General features: G+C 33.5%; 1 protein-coding gene across 1 annotated transcript in view; it reads left to right on the top strand.

Moving 5' to 3' along the window:
- LOC108911751 (hydrocephalus-inducing protein) overlaps nucleotides 1-22,489 on the top strand; it is a 37,603-nt gene that overhangs the window by 570 nt on the left and 14,544 nt on the right. Inside the window, exons 2-17 of the mRNA XM_023455884.1 lie at nucleotides 2,874-3,221; nucleotides 3,297-3,565; nucleotides 3,634-3,807; nucleotides 3,861-4,046; nucleotides 4,216-4,668; nucleotides 4,726-4,815; nucleotides 4,865-4,983; nucleotides 5,048-5,159; nucleotides 8,656-8,906; nucleotides 11,654-11,771; nucleotides 12,160-12,484; nucleotides 12,737-13,247; nucleotides 13,313-13,497; nucleotides 13,556-13,801; nucleotides 17,897-18,151; nucleotides 18,207-18,498. Coding sequence (XP_023311652.1) covers nucleotides 2,989-3,221; nucleotides 3,297-3,565; nucleotides 3,634-3,807; nucleotides 3,861-4,046; nucleotides 4,216-4,668; nucleotides 4,726-4,815; nucleotides 4,865-4,983; nucleotides 5,048-5,159; nucleotides 8,656-8,906; nucleotides 11,654-11,771; nucleotides 12,160-12,484; nucleotides 12,737-13,247; nucleotides 13,313-13,497; nucleotides 13,556-13,801; nucleotides 17,897-18,151; nucleotides 18,207-18,498 — 3,819 coding nt within the window. The 5' untranslated portion in view covers nucleotides 2,874-2,988. The remainder of the gene's footprint in view (nucleotides 1-2,873; nucleotides 3,222-3,296; nucleotides 3,566-3,633; nucleotides 3,808-3,860; nucleotides 4,047-4,215; nucleotides 4,669-4,725; nucleotides 4,816-4,864; nucleotides 4,984-5,047; nucleotides 5,160-8,655; nucleotides 8,907-11,653; nucleotides 11,772-12,159; nucleotides 12,485-12,736; nucleotides 13,248-13,312; nucleotides 13,498-13,555; nucleotides 13,802-17,896; nucleotides 18,152-18,206; nucleotides 18,499-22,489) is intronic.

Raw genomic sequence — 22,489 nt, 5'->3', positions numbered from 1 at the left:
AGTCCGCACATTGAATGGTTGAAACCGTGCGTTTATAATAAACTTATATAATATAAGTTTATAATAAACTTATACATTTTTAAAAAAGTAAGGAATGTTTATGTTCAGGTACACTGTTTATTTTATTTTTTTTATTCGACATTTTTCAATTAATTTTGTTAAGTTACACTGTTATAAACGACAAAATTGTTAATTAAAAAAATAGAATAATATGCAGTGTGCTGTAACACGTACATTTCTCGACGTTTTTTAAAATAACAAATTATAAAAAAATAGCGTATGCCTCAAAATATAAAAATGTTTGTTATTACTAAAAATAATTCGACTTTTTTCATAAAAGTTTGCTTTGATAAAAAAATTAATAGCGTACTCTTACCTGATTTATAGTCACTACTCTTACTTTTGTTAATAGAGTTAACATAATAACCAGAATATAAATATAATGTATAAAGTTGAATGATAAGTATGCACATATCGATTCAATGGGCACATATGATTTGCACGTGCACATTTCGGCGGTTCCCCATGCACACATGTTTATCATCAGCAGATCATAAAGTACCGATAATAAAAGTGTCGCATACCTGCATTTTATTTCCAAAGTCTATGCAAGCACGCGACTACCGACTACCGTACCCTTAAGAAGCCATTTGTTTTTATTGAGGTGCAGTAAAAATTCTTTTTATTGCAGTCTCCTGAGGCTTACAAAATTATTTTCAGAATAAATTGTGCATTCCAGATTTTGTGAAATAGAAAAATAAGTGTATCAAGAGTAGCGACTATAAATCAGGTAAGAGTGCGCTATTAATTTTTACATCAAAGCAAACTTGTATGAAAAAAATCGAATAATTTTTAGTAATAACAAACATTTTTATATATTAAGGTAGGTATACACTATTTTTTTTTATAATTTGTTATTTCAAAAAACATCGAGTAATGTACGTGTTGCAGCATACTGCATATTATTCTATTTTTTTAATTAACAATTTTGTTGTTTATAACAGTAAATTAACAAAATTAATTGAAAAATGATGAATAAAAAAAATAAAATAAACAGTGTACCGGAACATAAACATTCCTTACTTTTTTAAAAATATATTATATAAGTTTATTATAAATGCACTGTTTCAATCATTCAATGTGCCAACTTAAATTTCTAGTCACACTGAGATAGCATGTTTTTACCTAAAGATCCGAGTTAGCATGTTTTCCAAGCTTAATTTGAGATAGCATGTTTTCCAACCGAAATCTGAGATAGCATGTTTTCGTACTAAAGCGTCGATGTATGGTTTGGCTATATTTTTTACTTTGGATCAAAAATTCTTTATTTTATTTTACTCTAGGAAAATTTTGATTTAGAGCTGGGTTTATGATATTGCAACACCTTTGGTAATTTGATATTCACCAATTCGCTGTTGAAAGAACCCCGCCACAATCAATGGAAAATGGGTCCCAGCCGATTTTGCTGATATTGCAGTATGTTATAGTTTTTGGCTTTCTGATAAAATGTTGTCATGGGTCCAAAGTGATCCTATGAATAGTTTCAGAGATAAAGAGGGGGGAAGTATGTAATTTTGGGTGTAGGCCCGAGTAAACTTCACGAAGTTTCAAGTTGATGGATTCAAAAACTGAGGCATGTAATGAATTTTGACCAGTAGGTACAATACTTTTGGGATCGCTGAACCTGAATTCGGGGATAGCTTAGCTATCTAAAGTTACCTGGAGGTGAGATAAAGGTCATTTCGAGGTCAAACTGAAGAAAAGTGTTACAGCAGACGTATTCTTCTGGAATGAAAAATGAAATGTTGGTTCCTGTACAAAAATTCTACAAGACCTGCAGTGACCTCTTGCAATGATCTTGATTAATGGTCAAGAACAAGTAAACAATCAGTTGATTATAAAATACTCAATTTTAAGAAAAATCGACAGAGACCCACTTTCCATTTGCTTCATGTGGGGCTTGAATTGAGATTAAGTCTAATGAAATGACCTTGACTTGATTTATAGGGCTAAGCTATCCCCGAATTCAGGTTCAGCAACCTCAAAAGCATTATACTTACAGGTTAACATTCGTGAAAGGCCTTTTCTTTACTTTGATCTTGAAATGATCTTGAATTCAGTTCCCCCTCAAAACAACTTATATACGTACTAGTTGAAATTCAATACAAGCCTTTTCTTTAGTTTGATCTTGAAATGACCTTGAATTGACTTGAAGGTGGTCTTTAGGGTTACGCTATCTCCAGATTCAGATTCTGTGAGCCCAAAAACCTATACACTTGCTGGTCAAAAATCAATACAAGTCTTTTCTTCAGATTGACCTTGAAACGACCTTTACCTGACTTCCAGGTGACCTTAGATAGCTAAGCTATCCCCGAATTCAGGTTCAGCGATCCCAAAAGCATTGTACTTACTGGTCAAAATTCATTACATTCCTCAGTTTTTGAATCCATCAACCTGAAGCTTACTCAGGCCTACAGCCAAAATCTCATACTTCCCCCCTCAATATCTATTCACAGGATCACTTTGGGCCCATGACAACTTTTGATCAGAAAGTCAAAAACTATAACATACTGCTATTGCAGCAAAATAGACTGGGACCCATTTTCCATTGATTTTGTGCGGGGTTCTTTCTCTTAAGCTGCCGTTGGATGCTACCGATTCAGATATATTTCTGCATAATACCTAACAAACAATGACTACTATAACCTGCTTTCATCTGTTTGTGTTTAGATTTTTTTTAAACAAATTAACATTAAAAGTATACTAGCATGAGGTATGTGCAGAATTTTAACTCAAAAAAAAAAGGAAATGATGAAAATCTTTTTTTTATTTTAACTTGTACACCCTGTACTATGAAAAATCATTATTTTTAGTGGATATGTACCCTGCAAGTGGAATGTGGACTGCAAAAAGAAACACACCTACTTTGTATCTCTCACTGAGGGAGAATTACTTCCGGGAAAGACAGCTCTACTGGATGTATACTTCATGCCAACAGTGAAGGACTATCTTTCGGGTAAATTAAACATACATGTTGAAGGAAATCCAATGAAATCTACAGTTCATATGGAGGGTTACGGGATAGGATCTAACTTAGTATTTAACAACACAGAGCTGAAATTTGGAAGTGCACTCCCTTACACAAAAGATAACGTCGTAATGTTTATAGTTCAGAATATATCTTCTGCCCCTGTTGAATTCTGTTTCGCAGATTATAATCAGTAAGTAGCGCCAAAAGTGAAATATAATGTTTAATCATTTTTATTTACTTTTTAATTTAACTATTATATTTTCAGACAATATGCACAAGAGAAGCTTTGGATCAATGCATATTTCGTTTCTCACTGTGTAAAAGGTGTGCTTGTACCAGAGAGAAATGTAGGGGGCAAGTTACACAATACATTTGAAGATAATTATTTCACGCAGGTCAATGAACTTCGTAAAAAACTTCTGAAAATAGATCAGGGGGACGCTGATGAATCTGAAACGAAAGAGGAATTATCAGAAGATTCAGTAGACCCTCTAACAAAATATTCACCTAGCGAAATTTTAAGAATGTTAAACGGTAATATTTATTTGAATTATAATTAAGTTTTAAGTTATAGTTAACAACAATTACCAATTATTTCATAGAATTCGTAGAAACTACACAGGCAGTAGGAGACTGGGGTAGTACTGATGTTCAAGACAATAATGATAACTTTCATTCAAAAATGACGATAGTGGAACCAAAAACAAATAAACCATTAATATCGAAAAAGCTGCAAAGTGGTATCTTTGTTATTTTCCATGGTGGGCCAAATACAGGTTAATTCTATTTTCAAAAAATATTTTCCAAAAAATATAGTAGCGAATTGTAGAATACTTCAAAGCTGCCAATTGGGCTGGGATAAAGCTAAAAATACCCGTTTACAGTATCGATAGATTAATATATGAGTCGTTGGTGGAAAACAGTGTAATTTGGGCAAACGAAATAAATAACCTTATTGATGAGGAATTTGAATATGTTGCAACCAAAGAAGATTTAGTTCCTGTCCCGGAAGAAGGTATAATTGAGGAAAGTTGAAATGGATATTTGCTTTGCTTTTTGATTATTTTACTTCGGCTTATTTCTGCTACTACGGCTAAACACCGATACCAGGAGACGGGGCAACCACAACCTGGAAATTTTGATATTTATTGCAAAAACTAATTCTCGTTTATTAAATTTTTTAGACGAATACGACACCCTGATGAGAAAGGTTTATGTAATACTAAATACAAAGAAAAAGACGAAAACTAAAATTTCCAGAGATAAAGTGGCAGATAAGACGAATAGGATATCTGAAAAAAGTTCTGCAAAGCAAACTGGTAAAAAAGACAAGGATACCAATACGTTAGGAGATATACCTGTGGAATTGTTTGAGGACCTTATAAAATATAAATGTAAATCTTTTACAAATGGCGTGATAATAGAAAGCCTACATAGCGACTTTCTTAGAAAAATCAGTGTCGCTTTAAATTCTTTACTGTGTGCCATCGGAAATTCAAAATATGTACATATTATACTATTGTCATATACATTACAAAACTATATCAAAGATAAAGTAGCAGACATTGCAGAAAAAGAAAGAACAATGGGAGAATTAAAGGCTGCAGAAAGAGAAAAAAATATAAAAGCAAAATTACGTAAAAATAATATTATATATGGTATATTCATCTTAATTAATATATTTTATTTCATAGAAAATAAGAGTTCACCGGAAATAAGTGAGAGTGGAAAATCAAGCAAAAAATCCAAAAAACCAAAAAAAGAGAAGTCCGATAATGAAAAATGTAGAGGTAAATATATTTTTTATTCATATAGCCAAATGATTTCTTTTAGCACCTTTAAAAGACCTTCAGAAAGACGAGAAAGATGCATTTGACAGTTTTCAAGCATTATTGGCTGATACCTTCGATCTTTGCCAATACTGGGATAGAAGAAGTTCTTCTCGTATTAAGGTGGGGATCATATACTTCTGTAACTAAGTATCTACATAATATAGTCTTTATCTTATTCGTATAGGCTACAAGAAGTATTCTTAAAGCAGATGTTGACCCCAAAGATGATGTAAAAGAATCAAAAGGTACACAGCAAAAGAAAAAGATAAGCTGTGAAGAAACTTGTGATGAAATTGGTATATTATATAAAGTTAATATCCTATTTGTCTGTTTTTTTTTGCAATAATCATTTTTTTTTGTTTGAGTCACATTATAGGACAAAACGCCTTGGGCATTGTAAATGTCTATATAACGCCCTAGGACTTTAAATAGTTATTTACACCATAAAGGTGGTAAATTATACTTAACTGCTGCGTGGTGTATAACATTTTATCTGCTACCACAATTCTTTATGGTTCATGAAATAAATATTAGGTTTTATTTCTTAATCAATTCATTTTGACATTATTCGAAATCTTGCAAAATCGCCTGGTTTGGATTTTGTCGTTTCTAAGGTGTTTATAAACAAACCTACATAAAAGTTTCAATTTTGCTGGTTTTCAATTATTATTTCTGAATGAGTGATTTTCAAATAGAAAGTGCAGCAAATGCTGCCTGCGAATTTTTATTGCCCGAGAAGTCGAAAGTGCGCTACGGACGAGCATATAGAAATTTCAAAGAATGGGGCCAGTACGAAAATACTGGTGTTTCTGAAATGTCACTGCTAGCATATTTCATGGAGAAGCCAAGAACTTCAAAATCACCGGCGAGTTTGTCGAGTGAACACTCAATGATTAAGTCAACTATTTTCATAGAGGAGAACGTAGATTTATCAAAATACCCCAAGCTGAGAGCATTTTTGAAACGTAAGAATGACGGCTATACATCTAAAAAGTCAAAATGTTTTTACAAGAGAACAAGTCAACGATTTTCTCATTCAGGCACCCGATAACACATATTTGCTAATGAAGGTAGTGACGGTCTTAGGCATTGCAGGAGCATGCTGTTCTGATGAGTTATGCAAACTTACTTTGGACGTCAATTTCAAAAATTTCGATGACATTATTGTAGTTACAATTCCAGATTCTAAAAATGGAATGTCACGTACGTTTACAATTACTTCTCGTTTGGGTTCTGTTTCTCACCTAGAAATTCTCAAGAAATGTATCATCAAGATTGGAAATGTATTATGTATGTATTAGATTGGAAATTAAANGTTCTGATGAGTTATGCAAACTTACTTTGGACGTCAATTTCAAAAATTTCGATGACATTATTGTAGTTAAAATTCCAGATTCTAAAAATGGAATGTCACGTACGTTTACAATTACTTCTCGTTTGGGTTCTGTTTCTCACCTAGATATTCTCAAGAAATGTATAAAGATTGGAAATGTATTATGTATGTATTAGATTGGAAATTAAAATTGAAATTTTACGCTTTTTATGTGCTATCAAGCAGGTAAATGTTACAACCAACCAGTCGGCAAGAATACCCTTTCTATGATTCCTAATAAAATTGCACATTTTTTGAAACTAAAACATCCTGAAACAAATACAGCCCATTCATTCCGAAGAACATCAGCAATGTTACTGACTAATACAGGAGTTGATGTATTAGCAATCAAGATACATGGTAGGTGGAAATCAGCCATAATTGCAGAAAGTTATGTTGCTGACAGTTTAAGTAACAAAAATGAAATAGCCAACAGTATTTTTTAAATGACACTTCAACTCTAGGTTCTAGTAGTACTTCGCATCATGCTGTTTTAATGGATCAATCAGATAATATTGAGCCTCCGGTGACTGAAATGGAGCGGTCAAATCATTTTGAGAAAAATGTGACAATTAGTAAACGCTAGGGGAATAATTATCCAGATTTTATAAATGTTACTAAATGTAATAGCTGTACAATTACTATAAATATTCATTCATAATGAATAGTAAAATGTAATGTTCATAAAATATTTCTATTTATTTGTTCATAAAATATGCATTTATTACTCGAAATCGCTTTTTTCCCTTAGGGAGGTAAGTTACTTTACTTACCTCCCGTTGTCCATAGCAATTTCCATTTTTACGGTAAAATCCACTTACCTCCTTAAAAACAATGTACCTATTTACTATAGTGGGAGCAGATAAAAAACATTACCATCAAAATAAATCAATTCAGTAATAGAAATTACAAGTAACACTTAACAACATTAATACAGATTAAATGTTAATCATACAAAAAATTTTTAGAATTAAATAACAGCCTAAAAGGACATTAAACGTTGAGGGTAATACTATATACAGGGTGTAACTTTGAAGGGAAGTCATATTTATATAGAGGCTCCTTTTGACCTTTAGAAATATGTAAGTGTGATTTTTTAAATCCCATTCTGAAAATTGAATCTCTAACCCTTTTTTTTTTTCTTAATTTTTGTACCCCACTGTTGGATAACCTCAAACAACCATACAGCATAGACAATGCACTTTAAAAATTGAATTATAACTCGACTGTTTATAAACTACTGGGAAAAATTAAGAAAACAAAAAAATTTTTATAAATTTTTTAGTGATTTTTGAAAGGCTGTATCTCAGTGAAAAATGGTAATGTCAGGATAAAAAATATATCATTTTGAAGCTTTAAGTCTAGATTCTAGATCTTTTGACAACAAATTTTTTTGCGTTACACTTATTGAGCAATCAATATTTTTTTAATTTTTTTTTAGGACACGCACTCAGCAGAATTTTTTTGAACTCAATCAGTGCAAAGGTCAGTTAGCCTGCTTATTCAGCTTCAATTTGCTTTTTGACAGGTGTCCATACGATTATTGATTACCGCGATATCGATGGTTGAATGAAAAATGTCACTATTGTCTTTAATCATCGATATCTCAGCAACAAATCATTGCTCAGTAAATCCAAGCACTGTTTCAAAAACTTGAATAAAGCCGCTACAAGAACCTATTGCGGTTTTCGAAGAAAATAAATTTTTTTCTTGTCATTAATTTGAAAAAAAAAAGCAAAAATGGCATTTTATGATTTTTTAGAAAATCTACTGCTAATTTATAAATATTAATAAATAGACAGCAATAGACATAAATTTTCACAGCTTAATGTACCTGCAATAACCCTATAAATTGATAAGCTGACCCATCGAACCATTTATCTGTCCCAAATGAACAAGTTTTGGAAAGAACGGAACACTTTTTTTTTATTTGAAAAAGTTGCTGGACATTTGAGAAAACAATATCTAGTCGTTTCTGGCAAAGAAAAATAAAGTTCAAAAAAACTTTATTTTTTTTACTGAAAAAAGAAGTTTTGAAAAAAGTTGTAAATTAACAAAGGACGAAATACAGGTTAAGACGTCAACTTGGCATTTAATGCAATTAAATAAAGATTAGTATAATCATGCCATGCAAAGGTTGAATTGTGTCAAAAGCAAATTTGGAAAAAAAAATTTATATTTCATTTGAAAGAGGTTTTTTTTCGAAATATTTGGAAATGAGACGTAAAACTTCAAAATGCTTTTTCTTTTTATCTCGACACGACTATTTTTCACTGAGCATTTCAAAAATCTTTTTGTTCCCTTAATTTTTTCCAGTAGTGTATGATGAAAAAACTGTCTCCCTCCCCTCACACTTAAAAAGTTACACCTTGTACAATTGCTATTATTAGAAATTTTAAATTTATTCAATATATCTACAGGATTTTTTTTATGGGTGATAAATCACGCAAATAAAGAGAAGCCGATAAATTTTTCCGAAAATATCTTTAAAGCATTAAACGACTTTCCCAACTTTCAAGAAGCTAAAAAGGACTTAGCAGAAGGGTTTGACGAGGCTAAAGATTCTGTTCTTTTTACCATTATAACAAAGTCTGATAATATTCACATGACCAAATCAGATTTCTTTAGTATTAGTACTAATGATCAAATCACTGACAAGAAAGGAAATGAGGTAAAAAAAACAAATAATATAATACATATATTGGGTGGCCCAGAAAGTTTGGAACACTGCTCGTTTGTAGACTCCTGGGGCCTATTATTTGAAAGTACTTTTCAACTTTTCACTTTTCATTTTACAAATGCAGAAAAACGAAGAATAATTCTGTTTTATAAAAAAATGTACTTTACATAAATCTTTATGCGTATTAAGAACCTTCAGTTATTCATTTTCACTGTGGTTGTTTGAATATTAATTTTGAAAACAGAAAATAGCCAGAAAAGTGAAATGTAAGGAGTGAAAAGTTAAAAAGTACTTACAAAAAACAAAGCCTACTGGAGTATAGCCCATAGAATGTGGTGCCTGGAAATAACATTTTTTAAGATCATACTATTTTAGTTACACGTCTTGTTTATTTAAGTGTACTTGACTACTCCATAACTCCTTTGTTTCCACAATTAAATATGTATTTTTTGATCTTTTATGAAATTTTGATACCTGCTATGGAGTTTGAGTGAAACAGAAAATTCTTGAGTGAAACAGAAAATTCTTGGGCCTTACATGTACAAGTTTGAGAATTTGTTTTTATATTTAGAGGAATGATTTTATACACATAATTCCTTTGACCTTTTGAAACACGTGTCAGTAATTTATTTTTTCAAATTCCGTCATAGAAAATTAATTTTTTTAACCTTTTTTTTAAATAATTTTCATAGCCTGCCGCTGGACGAGGTAGTGTAACCTCAACTAACGGCACGCTTTAGTTGCAACGCATGCACAATTCCATACCATTCGCCGCAAGTTACTTTTGTTGAGTGGGTGTTCGCCACACAAACAGTACATAGCAGGTAACCTAGCAAAAAAACTCAAGCAGTAATCAGTAATGATAAATGAAATACACAAAAATAAATAGTCTGTTAGCTTCCAGCAATGAAAAACATTCAAATGCACAGTTAAATGTACTCTCTCCAAATGCGGAACAACTGACTCCCTTCGCTTCGACCATGGTTGACCCACACTATCTCCCTTCTCATGCACTGTAGGTTGCCTACAATTCATGTATTTGCAATATATGAATGTTACAGTGGCGGTGTACACAAGTGTGAAAGTGCATTTTAAAAAACTAATAACTCGACTATTTATTTAATTAAAAAAAAAAGAAATTCAGATTCGTATTCAGGAAACACGTACTATTACCCCTAAAAAACTGACCCCCACTTAAAGTTACATAATATTTAAAAATAATACATATAAAAACTTATGGGTTTGTAGTATAACAACCCCGGTTTCGATTGAAAAAAATAAATATAAACGTAGTTGTGGCCAAAAATATGTGATCGTCATGAGGAATACCTACGTTGTATACATCTATTTTTAATTGACCGGAAGGCGCTATCTACTAACTTTAAACAGGGGAAGTATGTTTAATTTTATAAAAACAAAAGCAGAGTAAATACACCTAACTTTATTATTTACGTACAGCAGTCTTCAAATTAAACATGTGACACATAGAAAGAACAACAAAAACATTAACAACCATTTAACATAAAATGGGAGTGCCAGGCTCACCTAGAGCTCCTGTGGGGAAAGAGCATGGCGGAGAAACCCACAATCGTTGCTCTAACTACCCAAATATAAATACAAAACAACCGCTAACAAAAGGCATAAATTAAGATCCTTCGCTAATGATAAAATAAGACCTGACTTATTTAATGTCTCACTAAATGTCACCTCACTCGAATTAGACATACACACTTCCAAGTAAAACTGAAGAGGTTTGGTGTTAGTTAGCTGGCAGGGCCGGAAGGTAATAATAACAACAATAATAACAACAACAATAACAACAATTCTTTTTTTTTGTATTCAATTATTCTTTTTACAGATACATTCCTCACGGGCGAAAATGTTAGTAAATTCAACAGGGCTCTTATATGCGTATGACATAAAGTGAGAACAAGAAATGCTTTATTAGTTGTTTTTCGAACAACGTAATCATGACAAAACAAGTTAAATGTGAAAAAAAGGAGTTGTTATTGCAATATCTGGGCAGTCACGACAATATACACATATTTTAACATGTAATATATAATGAGCAATCTTCAATAATTGTAACAATTTTACGTTAGAAAAATATATGCCCCTGAGCGTAAGACAATGAAGGCTAAACATACACAGAATTTTTATCATGAAACATCTATAATCATCACAAGCATAAGATTACATAGAACAATTAACAACAAATTACATACTTAGAGAATAATTACCTGCTAACTAATACCGGTTAAACACTTTTAATTTTTCACTACTTATATATTTTCACCATACACGGATCGTCTTACTACCCATCTCCACCCTGTTCTCACTTCAACTATCTAGGCTTCCTTCCAGAATTCCCCACCTAAGCGCTTGTTTTTACGCTTCCTTCTACCAACTGTCAATATTACGTTTTCATTATTGTATAACACCCATGTAACAGGTGACGTTGAAGTTGATACGATAAGTATGGTTTTGCACAGGTTGGTGAAAGCCATATATGGTAGCACTCAAAAAAACATTTTGTATATCATTTTCTTGCATATTTTAGTATACTGAGAAATCTCTAGATCAAAGTTATGTGAAAAAATACTGTTTGACAATGCCACCTTGAAAGTGCTATAACTCAGTAGGTGTTGACATTTTTATATGTTCATGATCAAGCTGTTTCCAAAGTCTTTCGGGCACCCTTGGACAAATTTGAAATATGTATAAAATCTTAATTTTAGGGTTATCCACATATATCGAGTGTGAGTTTATTAAGTACAAGAGCTGCTATTTCTTCTAAAAAGAAAGCTGCCAAACATCATAAAGCCATTGAAGAAAAACCCAGTATTCAAGCAAAAGGTACAGTATTCAGAACTAAATGTAATTTTCTGAATAAATCTAGTTATACTACTGAATTTTGAGTTTTATAGACCATAAACTAATTATTTGTTAACTATACTATAATAAATACTATTTGTAGTCTTTGTTCATCATTGTACACGTACTTATGCAAGTCGGCCAACTTGACTTGTACTAGCCAATTCCACCGACTTACTTGCATGTCTGCAGCAGAAATCCTCACTACTAAATTTAAGATTGTTAACTAAAACTTGTGTGTATAGTAAACTGACTAAGCTGACTTAATATTCAACTTTGCTAGTTCAAGGCCAAGTCAGCCAACTTACCTGAGTGTTTGTAGGGACTTTGTGCCATGCAAAATTCGTCAATAATATATGACAAATTTTAGTTACAGAAAACGAAGTAGCACCTTTCGAACTTATGTCCAGACGTATTTTACAACCCGAAGAAGTAGCTTATTACACTTTTACTTTTTGCCCCAAAACGTGTGGCAAATACAATCACAATTTTACCATTCAAGTGACAGGATTGAATTCAGATATTATAATAAACTGTAGTGGAGTTTGCGAATTACCTACAATAGATTTTAATCCACATGTTATGTTTCCTACTGTTGTGGAAAGTTACCGAGACAAGGCTGCAAATAGTAATTTTGTCTATATTAAAGACATGAACGTACTTGATTTTGGCCTAGTTTTCTATGACACCGACAAGTAAGTTTTTTTACTAACCCTTATTCGCCACGTGCATATGCGACTATTTCTTAACATTTGTCTTAAAATTATATTAAAATATATTATTTATATATTTACACTTATAACCGATTTAAAAATTAAATTACCCAAATATCCGTGTATGAAGAGGGCATGGGTAAGGGCAATATGTTCAAAAAATAAACTCATCTCCATTTGCAAAAACATGGACATTTTTAATAAACTAACGCAATTGTTTCAAATATTTTTTAGACCTCATAAATATGAATATCAAATATTATTGAGAAATATCTCACAGTTACCCTGTGATGTTAAAGCAAGTTTAGAAGAGAAGTCATCTTACATTTTGCAGTCAAATTTGCTGCATATCGATCCGGGACAAGAAGTATATTTACCAATATCTGTAAAAGCCGCTAAATCAAGTATTTTAAAATCAGAACTCTGTATATCTGTAAAAAACAATCCCAGTTCACAAATAGTGAACCTTGTAACAAAACCCTGGAAATTGGATTTCCATATCAAACCTAAAGCATTGACATTTGACAAAGTTCCAGTTGCGTGTAGCTTAAAGAAAAAAATAATGTTATGCAATCTTTCTCCAGTAAACCTGTTGTGGAGATTTGCTGACTTTAATTGGGCTTTACAGATATTTGATATATCTAAAACTGAAGGGTTCCTAGGGCCATTTTCGGTTTTTGACGTAACTTTTTCGTACACACCACTTCGTGAAGAATCACATTCTAAGAAACAGTTAGCTGTTCAGGTAAGATGTAACCCTAAGAAAAAGCATTTTTAAATAATTTTGATTCGACATATTCTTTTTTTTAGGTTTTTGATCTGAATTACTCAGACCAAGTACCACTTTTTGTCGATTATTTTACCGTGCATGCAGATTCTTTTGACTGCGTGGTTGAATATTCTGATCATATTGATTTGGAAGAAATCAAAGGTGGAAAGGAACACAGAGTTTCATTTACATTAATGAACAAAGGACAACACAATACATGTATTACGTAATTTTTTTAAGCTTGGTAGACACCTGATAATGTTCACTAATGACTAACTTTTTAGATTCTCCAAAATTGATAACCCACTTGATAAATACAAGCAGATACGGAAATGTTTTGAAGTGATGAATACAAATGAAACATTGGTGCCTAACAAATTATTCACGGGAACTCTAATATTCAATCCCTCGAAGCCAATGGAATTTAAAGAAGTGCCCATATTTGTGTGCAATGTTGTGGAATGCACACATTCAGAAAACATTATGAATTCTATTATTATGAAAGTGTCTGCAAAAGTTTTCTTCTCAAGGTAAGTTATCATAATAAATTGTGAAATGCGGCTAATATACCATGATACCCTCAAAAGATTTATGCTCATTGAATGTTAGACAACGTTTTGTCATTTTAATTGTAAATATTTAAAGTGAGTTTCTTATCCAATTTTAAGAATACAGTGGGATTTCTCTTTGACATTCACCATAACCATTTGTCTGTCCAAGGAAGGTGGGCTAATGAAAAATTGAATAAAATATATTTTTAATTGGTTAAAAAGAGAAAATTTCTCTCTGGTGCATATCAAGTACCACATTATTATCAAAAGTGAATAAATTAAAGAAATAAGAAATCAAGAGCAACTGGCTGAGGTTGGGATTTCCAGTTAAATTGATCTTGCTCTCTCACAGCCAAAATATGCAATTCCGATACTACGGATTGACAGCAAGATTCATTGTAAAGTTTCAGGCACTCATTTTAATGATAATATTCACGCTTATAAATTTTTCTGTATGTTTAGAAAAAATATTTAAAAATATTAGAAATTTAGTGTCTATGTCTACTCAAAAGAGAGATTAAAAGGATTGTTACAACAGTGTTATTATGGAAAGCTGACGGGACCGGTTAAAACAGCTCGTTCGTAGAAGGTGTCCATACCTATACAGGGTGATTCACAACTTATTAAAAAAAATTTGGGAATAGATGTGTCGTGAAAATTGGTGCCAATATCGTAAAAAAATATTTGTAAAATCCTTATAATTTCCGAGAAAAAAATTATTGAAGTTGTATTTTCAACCTTTACATCACTGGACTACTGTAGTCTCTAGCGTCATTCGCATTGTACGCTGAGCGCAATGCTCTCTCTTGCAACGTGGCCCCAAGAGACTCCGAATACTGAAATCCAATATTAGTTTTTACGTTTTTACATTAGTTTTTCAAATGTCAAAAATGGTTTACGAGTATAGCAACTCGGGAGCTGATGGATATCGTTTTAATTATGGTGAAGCCAGACAACATTTGTGTTATGGTGAAGCATGACAGCATTTGTGTTAGTTCGTAGAAACTAGGCGAAACGACCCCAAATGTGTTTACACAAAACTTTGAATAGTTGTAATATCAGGTTATATCAAATTATTTCATTAATTAAAACCACGAATTAATTTTATTAGTTAATAACAATAGCGGTAAAAGCAGTTGAATTTGCTGTTAAAAAATAAAATAGCTGTTATAAAATTTTATTTATTTCTTTCCTTGGAAAAAAGAAATTCTTTCAGTGTTTTATCTGTTCATTTTTTATTATCCTTTGCCACCGTACCTGTCACCGACTGCTTGCTTTGCCTTGCATAGGTCAGGTTTTATAGTGGACCAGTTTCCAGTGCCGTACATAAATGTATTTTAAAATCATTTTAGAGCTGCCCTTTTTATTATTTTTTAAATTGTATTCATAATTTTTTTTTTTGGACATATTCTGAATCACCCTGTATAGTGATGCCAGTTAAAGGGAATTTCACTGTATTTTATTCTATAACATCTGACATTGAAATCTTAGTTTTTTAGATAGATAATTTTCTGCAAATAAGAAATTTTTTCTCTGAAAAGCAGTTTTTTGTCTACCTATTTTCTAATTAATGTTCAATTAATGGTTTTAAGTGGTTACATTACACTTTTATAGCCTTAGCTAGGAATATTTGACCTGACCTCGTTCTTCTCAGGCTAGACTCTGTCTACCCACTATTAGAACTCCTAGGCCCATCTTGATGTTCTTATTGTAGGTTCTAAGGCTGCTATGGACAGAACTGCTCCTCAGACAATGGTGATCTCTGAAATGTTCCACATTGACTTCTGTAACTGGTCATATCCAGTGCATCCAAACATTTCGCCATTCTTTACTGTCAGCTTTTTCAGTGGTGACTCTGCAAAAACTTTGCACTACTGAGTCTCAGCTGAATGTCTCAGAGGACCACCATATTTGAGGAAAATTCCGTTTGTAGTGGCCTTAGAACCAACAAAAAGAACAGAAATGAACATCAGGACAGAGTTCTGATAGCGGGTCACCCTCATAGAGCGTAGTTTGATAACAAGCCCAAGTCAAAGATTCCTGGGTAAGGCTATGGAAGTGCAATATAAGTTTATAAATGGCAGCAACCAGGTACATAGATTATGGCATAACAGCTACCCGGAAAACCATCTTACTTTAAATGATGTTCAATTGTTTTCCTGTTTATACAGAGTAATACTCATAAAACTTAAGAAAAAGTTCTCATGAGCATTGGTCAGCTCTAAAACCATAAGTTTATAAAATTATTTTTTTTAAATAGCAAATTTAAAATACGAAAAAATTTGACGGATATTTCTACACTTGTATAAATTTTGCCCCTACAGCAACTGGTGATATCAAAAAATTAATAGTCTAATCGGAAAGAGTAGTATTTGTAAGAGTCGAGGAATGTTTTTTAATAACATCTTTGGGTGTTGACTTTTTCACATCTTGGATACATTTTGATATTTTTCTTGCAATCGCTTGGAACAACGGTTTTTGAGAAAAATTTTTTGTGTAAATAAGTACGTAGCTATTGAAAATATGTTCACGATATAAAAAAAGACAACTCCAAAGATATTATTGAAAGACAACCCTCAACTCTTACAAATACTATCCTCTTCGATTGAACTAGTAATTTTTTGATATTATCAGTTCCTTTAGGGGCATATTAATACAAGCGTGGACATTTTTGTAAATTTTTTTTTTATTTTAAACTTACTCTTTTAAAAAAACAATTTTATAAACTTACCCTTTTAAGGACTCCTTAAGCTCCTTTATTATGCATTTGCAGACCATTATTTTTTTAAATTTTTATGAGCACAGTGCCGGCCCTTTGAAAGTGGACGACTCTTATAAGCAAATTGTCTATAATTGGCCTTTGTGAAGCTGACTTGAAAATGTGAGGTTCAAATCGGCTGTCATTATGTCAAATTTAATGTGTGTCTATCATACTAGTTCTAGTGAGCAAAACAAATTCAAATTAGGTAGCAAATTATTTATTTTTCCAATACTGATATATATTATATATTCTAACAGCCATTCATTCGCCGTCAACGAGATCTAAAAATGAAACACTTTCCGTCGTCAAAAAAAAGGCGATTCGTAAAGTTAGTATTTTGTCTAAGCACCATTTTTGTCTATAACACTGCAATCTACATAGCATTGATAAAATTAATGTTCTTGTTAGAATCCTCAGTGATGTTATCCCATGCGTTTTCAATTGCCTCCCAAAGTTCTTCGACGTTCACTGAACGGAAGTTTCTGTCGTAAATTGTTTTCACTATATATCCCCAGGAATTTGAGGGCCAAGGTAAAACATCGATGTTGTTATCAATGAACCATTCTGATGCAACTCTTGAGGTGTGAATTGCACAATTATCCTGCTTGAAAGTGAAATTCTGAGGATACAGCATAGTCACAACAAACATCAGGACTTTGGCAGCTTATCCAAGCACAAACGTTAATGGAGAATCCATCGCTGCGCTGTGTGGGTTTGACATAAGGCTCCGAATACCTTATAATCTCTGGTGGGTAGACACGGACAGAAGCATCGGAGCAAGACTAAAAACTTTTCTTGTCCGAAAATATAATATTCTCCTAGAAGTTGTCTGGGCTTCCTACAAATTGTCTTGCCAACTCTAACCTCTGTTGTTTATACTGGGGAGTCAAAGCAACTGTATTTGCGGCCACATAATTTTTCAGTTCTGAATCTTTCTCCCGCTTCCTTGCAGTTCGCACTGATCCAGGAAAATTTGTCTCAAAGGAAGCTGCTACTGCCATGTCAAAAGGATTTATTCTTATATTCTTCTTATTTTCAATTTATAGGATTTTCAAAATCAAAGAAAATATGTGGTTTATTTCAAGTTACAAATAATTTAATGCTTTGCAATAATTGGCCGGGATGGTCTAACATTCACACAATAAAATAGGTTTTTGTAAAGCTTGTAGTGCTTTATCGTAATAGCGAGTCAAATTTGAAACAACTTGCATAAGAAAAAAAGATTATTCCAGTTAAAATGGCTAGGTCCATCTTTTTTTTGTTGATTTATGATAAATATTTCTGTCCCACCCTGTATAGTTGTATATTTGTAGTTTCGAAATAAGTCCAGCAGCTGATATCAATTTTGGACATCAGCAGATTTTTTCTATAAAGACACACACAGTTGAATTGAAAAATACAGGAAAATTTCCATTCAGTTACACAATCACTTATATAAAGCCGGAGGAGATAAGCACTGACAAATCTATTAAAAAAAGCAAATCTGGGATAAATGCAGCAGAGAAGGGAAGTAAGAAAGGTAGCAGCAAGAAGAGTAAAGAAAACAAGGATGATAAAAAGTTATTAAAGTATCTTACATATGTATATATTTTTTGTACATAAATCATAAATCTTCAATTGCAGAAAGAAAACAAAATTTAATGTAGGATGTTTTTCTATTCATCCATCAGAAGGCGATATTATGCCTAACGAAATTGCCCAGATAGAAGTGGAATGCACTCCTGAAAAAAATGAAGAATATAAAGAGGTCATAACACTGTTTGTGTCTGAGTGTGTTGACGAAGATATAAATGGAAGACAAATTACATTAAATGTAATTGGTTGTGAACCAAAACTGAATTTTCACAACTTCAAAAGAATATTTAGAGAACATTTTATTGTAGATAAAATGGAAAATGTTAATGTTCCGAAAATTGTAAGTTGACATAATTCCAACATTATTTATTGTACCGTATCTTATTATATTTTCTGTACAATATGTGCCAATTTATAGGTGTTCGTTAACACAATAAATTAAAAAGTTCGGTCATCTTCTATTAAATAGACTCTAAGGTTAAAAATTAAATTGTTAAGCCTTCCTCAATTTTTTTCAGGTGTTAATTTTAGAAAAATAGTATTAAACAATTATTTTATCAAAAATCTAATAACAGGATGATATTCTATACTGTTTGACTTGGCCCACCACAATTTTTTTTTAATTTTAACATTAAAGATTAATTGTGCAGGAAAAGAACAAGTTGTTGGCTGAGGTACAACCGCGTAATTTCAGACAATTCGTTTCTGAGATTTTTTATATTGGTTTAAAATTTCACATCACATATGTTTGCAAAACCGTATACCGGGTAGGAAAGCGCCGATGGTCTATCACAAGTTACGTGAGAGCGATAAAGTAAGACATAGAAATCCATGCGATAGAGAAGGATGGCTATAATTAAGGCGTATCATAGTCAACGCCCATTTCGCCCTTCCACAAATAAGAAGTGGATCTTATTTGTGGAAGGGCGAAACGGGCGGTGACAAAGAGAAGCCTTCATTATAGCCATCCTTCTCTATCGCATGGATTTCTATGTCTTACTTTATCGCTCTCACGTAACTTGTGATAGACCATCGGCGCTTTCCTACACGGTAGGTAATATTTAAACAGGTTTTACGTTATAACTTGAAATAAAAATTAAAAACATGTAACTGTATATTAGTCTCAAAATTGTGTGTTTGCCATTCATTCGTTTGTAAGATAATTACTAGATGGTAAAAGTTAAGAAAATTGCATATACATACATTTGGAATGTGTAAATTATTGTTTATAAATCAGTATTTTATATGTAGATTAGGGAAAAAAAGTCACATTGATTTAAATTAGTGTAGTTGTCTTCTTCTTCTTCTTGTTCTTCTAGTGTTTGGTCCTAATAAGTCCCATAGCACTGCGGCCTGATTAGGCCTATTGTGCGGCCCACTACTAGTCCTATTTAGCAAGTAGATTTGTCCTTTTTACAAAGTCCAAAAGCTTCCTTGCTGACACTTCTCTCAGTTCCTTGGGTTCCAAATAGGGTCTCCCAAGGAGCGCCATTCTGCTACGTGCAAACTCCGGGCACTCGCCCAGGATATGCAGAGAAGTTTCATCCGCCGATTCACATCCTCGTCGGACCGGACTGTCTGCAAGCTTTAGCTTATGTATGTGTTTCCTAACGTGACAGTGTCCCGTTATGAGTCCTGTCACTCTCCTGAGCCGGATTCTGTTCAAGCTCAGTAGATCATTCGCTCTTTCCTTCGAAGGATACTCCATGAGCTCCTTAGAATGGCTATGTCCTGGCCTTGAAGTCCAGTATTTTCTGTGTTCTGTCTCAGTCCATTTGCCCAGAGCCCGCCTGACCACACTGGGAGATGTGCCACAGAAGCGCTCCGGGCCAATGAACTCTGTCTTGGATCCCTTCCTAGCAAGTTCATTCGCTTTCTCATTTCCACAAATGCTTTTGTGCCCTGGCACCCAACACAGTCTGACTGTATTGTTGGTGGCCAGTTCAGTCAGCATTTGTAAACAATCCCACACCAGTTTTGAACTTATCTTGCGTGCGTCTAAAGCTTTAATTGCAGCTTGACTATCAGAGAATATATATATGAGTTTACGTTAATAACCTCTACATACATTCTCTGCCAGACAAGCCATTATCGCGAAAATTTCTGCTTGGAATACGGTCGGGAACTCCCCACAGTGTAGCTTGCACTCCATCTGGGTCTGAGTCCTGATTTCTGCACCTGTCCCACTTGTCATTTTGGAGCCATCTGTAAACCAATACTAGGCTCCACCTTTCCAGGTTATTAAACCTTTCCTCCTATTTGCTTTGATCCTCTATTCGAGTCTCAAATGGCTTGTGGAAGTGAAACCTTGGAACCATCTTGTCTGATACCATGCCAAAAGTTGGTTCCGACATAAACGTGTCTATAATCATGAAATAGGAACTACCCCTCCAGTCGTAGTTATTCCTGAGTCGATATGCTGCTAGCCACGCTTCTCTTTCCACCACTATATACAGCGGTGGTAGATTTAGCATGGCTTCTAGTGCAGCTGTCGGGGTCGATGCCATCGCCCCTGTTATACCTAAACAGGCCAATCTCTGAATTTTATTCAGTTTTTCCCTCGCTGTGGTCTGTTGTGTTTTTTGCCACCATACCACAGCGCCGTAGAGAATCCTAGGTCTTACTATCGATATATACAACCAGTATGACATTTTTGGTTTCAGTCCCCAGGTGCTCCCAATAAGGCAACGGCATACACACAATGACTGCTTCGCCTTACTCACCACTTTATCCAAGTGTGCATTTCAGGTAAGCTTATTATCCAGTATCACTCCTAGATATTTTACTTCCCTGGAAAGCCTAATGCTCCTCTCCCCTATTATAGGTTCAGAGAGTCCAATTAAATTCCTTCTCCTGGAGAAGGGTACTACGGCGGTTTTGTCAGGGTTTACTGACAGTACCTGCCCCTTACACCAGTCATCTATCCATTTCAAAGCCCCTTTCATGAGTTCTGAAACGATAATATTATGTTTCCCGACTATGAGAACGACTAAGTCGTCCGCATAGCCTTGTGTATAAAATCCCTTTCGATTAATGCCCTCCAGTGCGCCGTCTACCACTAATCCCCATAACAAGGGAAACAGTACGCCTCCCTGGGGGCAGCCCCGGCCTACCTTACACTTGGATGTCTCTCCCGAAAGGGTAGCTGTTACTGTCCAGTTTCTCAACATGGTATCTATCCAACGACATAAAGTGTCATCAAGGCCCTCGTTGCGAACTGCCGAATTAATAGATTCGAAAGGTGTATTATCAAATGCCCCTTCAATATCTAAAACAGCTGCCAAAGCTAGATCTTTGTCGTCCATCGCCCTCTCTATCCTAGAGACTAGGCTATGAAGGGCTGTGTCGACTGATCTGCCTGCCTGATAGGCGTATTGGTACTTGTGTAGAGGATTTGCCCTCAACACCCCGTCTCTTATATGCCTATCAACTATTCTCTCCAACGTTTTCAGGAGGAAAGATGTTAAACTTATCGGGCGATATGCCTTTGCCTGGGCATACGATGGACGCCCTGGTTTAGGAATAAACGCCACGTTTGTCGATCTCCATGCCAGCGGTATATAACCAAGTGCAATGCTGGCTCTGAAGATGTGATTTAAAATCGGAGCTAGACAGTCCACAGTTGTCTTACAATGTTTTGAGTTAGAATCAGAAGTGAGATACATTTTGTTTAATGCTCTGTTTTCACCTTCGCCTGAAAAATTACCTGAATTGAGTTGCATTTTATATCACAGGTGAAAAGTGTAAATTGTTTATACAAAATGCACTTTTTTCAGTTTTAAATAAAAAAAACAGATAATTGAAACAAAATATACCAGGAACCTGTCACGTTTATAATTTTATATATGAAATTAAGCGATTTGTGTTTTTGCAAGGCATGAAATAACGTCTTACCATCAGATTTTGAATAAATTATTCGTTATATTTGCTACTATAATTTTTCAAAAATTGGCACCTAAGAATGAAGTTTTTTTTTGAAACCTGTTCTTAGGATCTATTTAATAAAGATATTTGAACCTCAATTGGTTTTCACCTCTTATTAAAGACTTCACACCTATTAACATATACATGGTGTTTATTAAGCAAACTTTAAAGGGTGAATCTTTGACTAAGTTTAAGAAAAAAGTTCATATGAACATGGGTCCGCCACTGCTTGATTCTTGAGATACAGAAAGTCCAAAAAAAATGTTTGTTTAAGTAATTATTGTAAATGTTATTAACTTATTTTTAGAAGTATGTAGTTTAGTTTAATCTTGTAAATGATCTGAAGTTTGTCATATTGCAATACAATCAATAAAAGACACATTTTTTCTCTTGTTTTTCAAAAACTC

Source organism: Anoplophora glabripennis, unplaced genomic scaffold (genome assembly GCF_000390285.2).
Source record: "Anoplophora glabripennis isolate ALB-LARVAE unplaced genomic scaffold, Agla_2.0 scaffold417, whole genome shotgun sequence".
Taxonomy (NCBI): domain Eukaryota; kingdom Metazoa; phylum Arthropoda; class Insecta; order Coleoptera; family Cerambycidae; genus Anoplophora; species Anoplophora glabripennis.
Note: the sequence above shows the minus strand (reverse complement) of the source record. Positions and strands in the feature narration are given on the sequence as shown.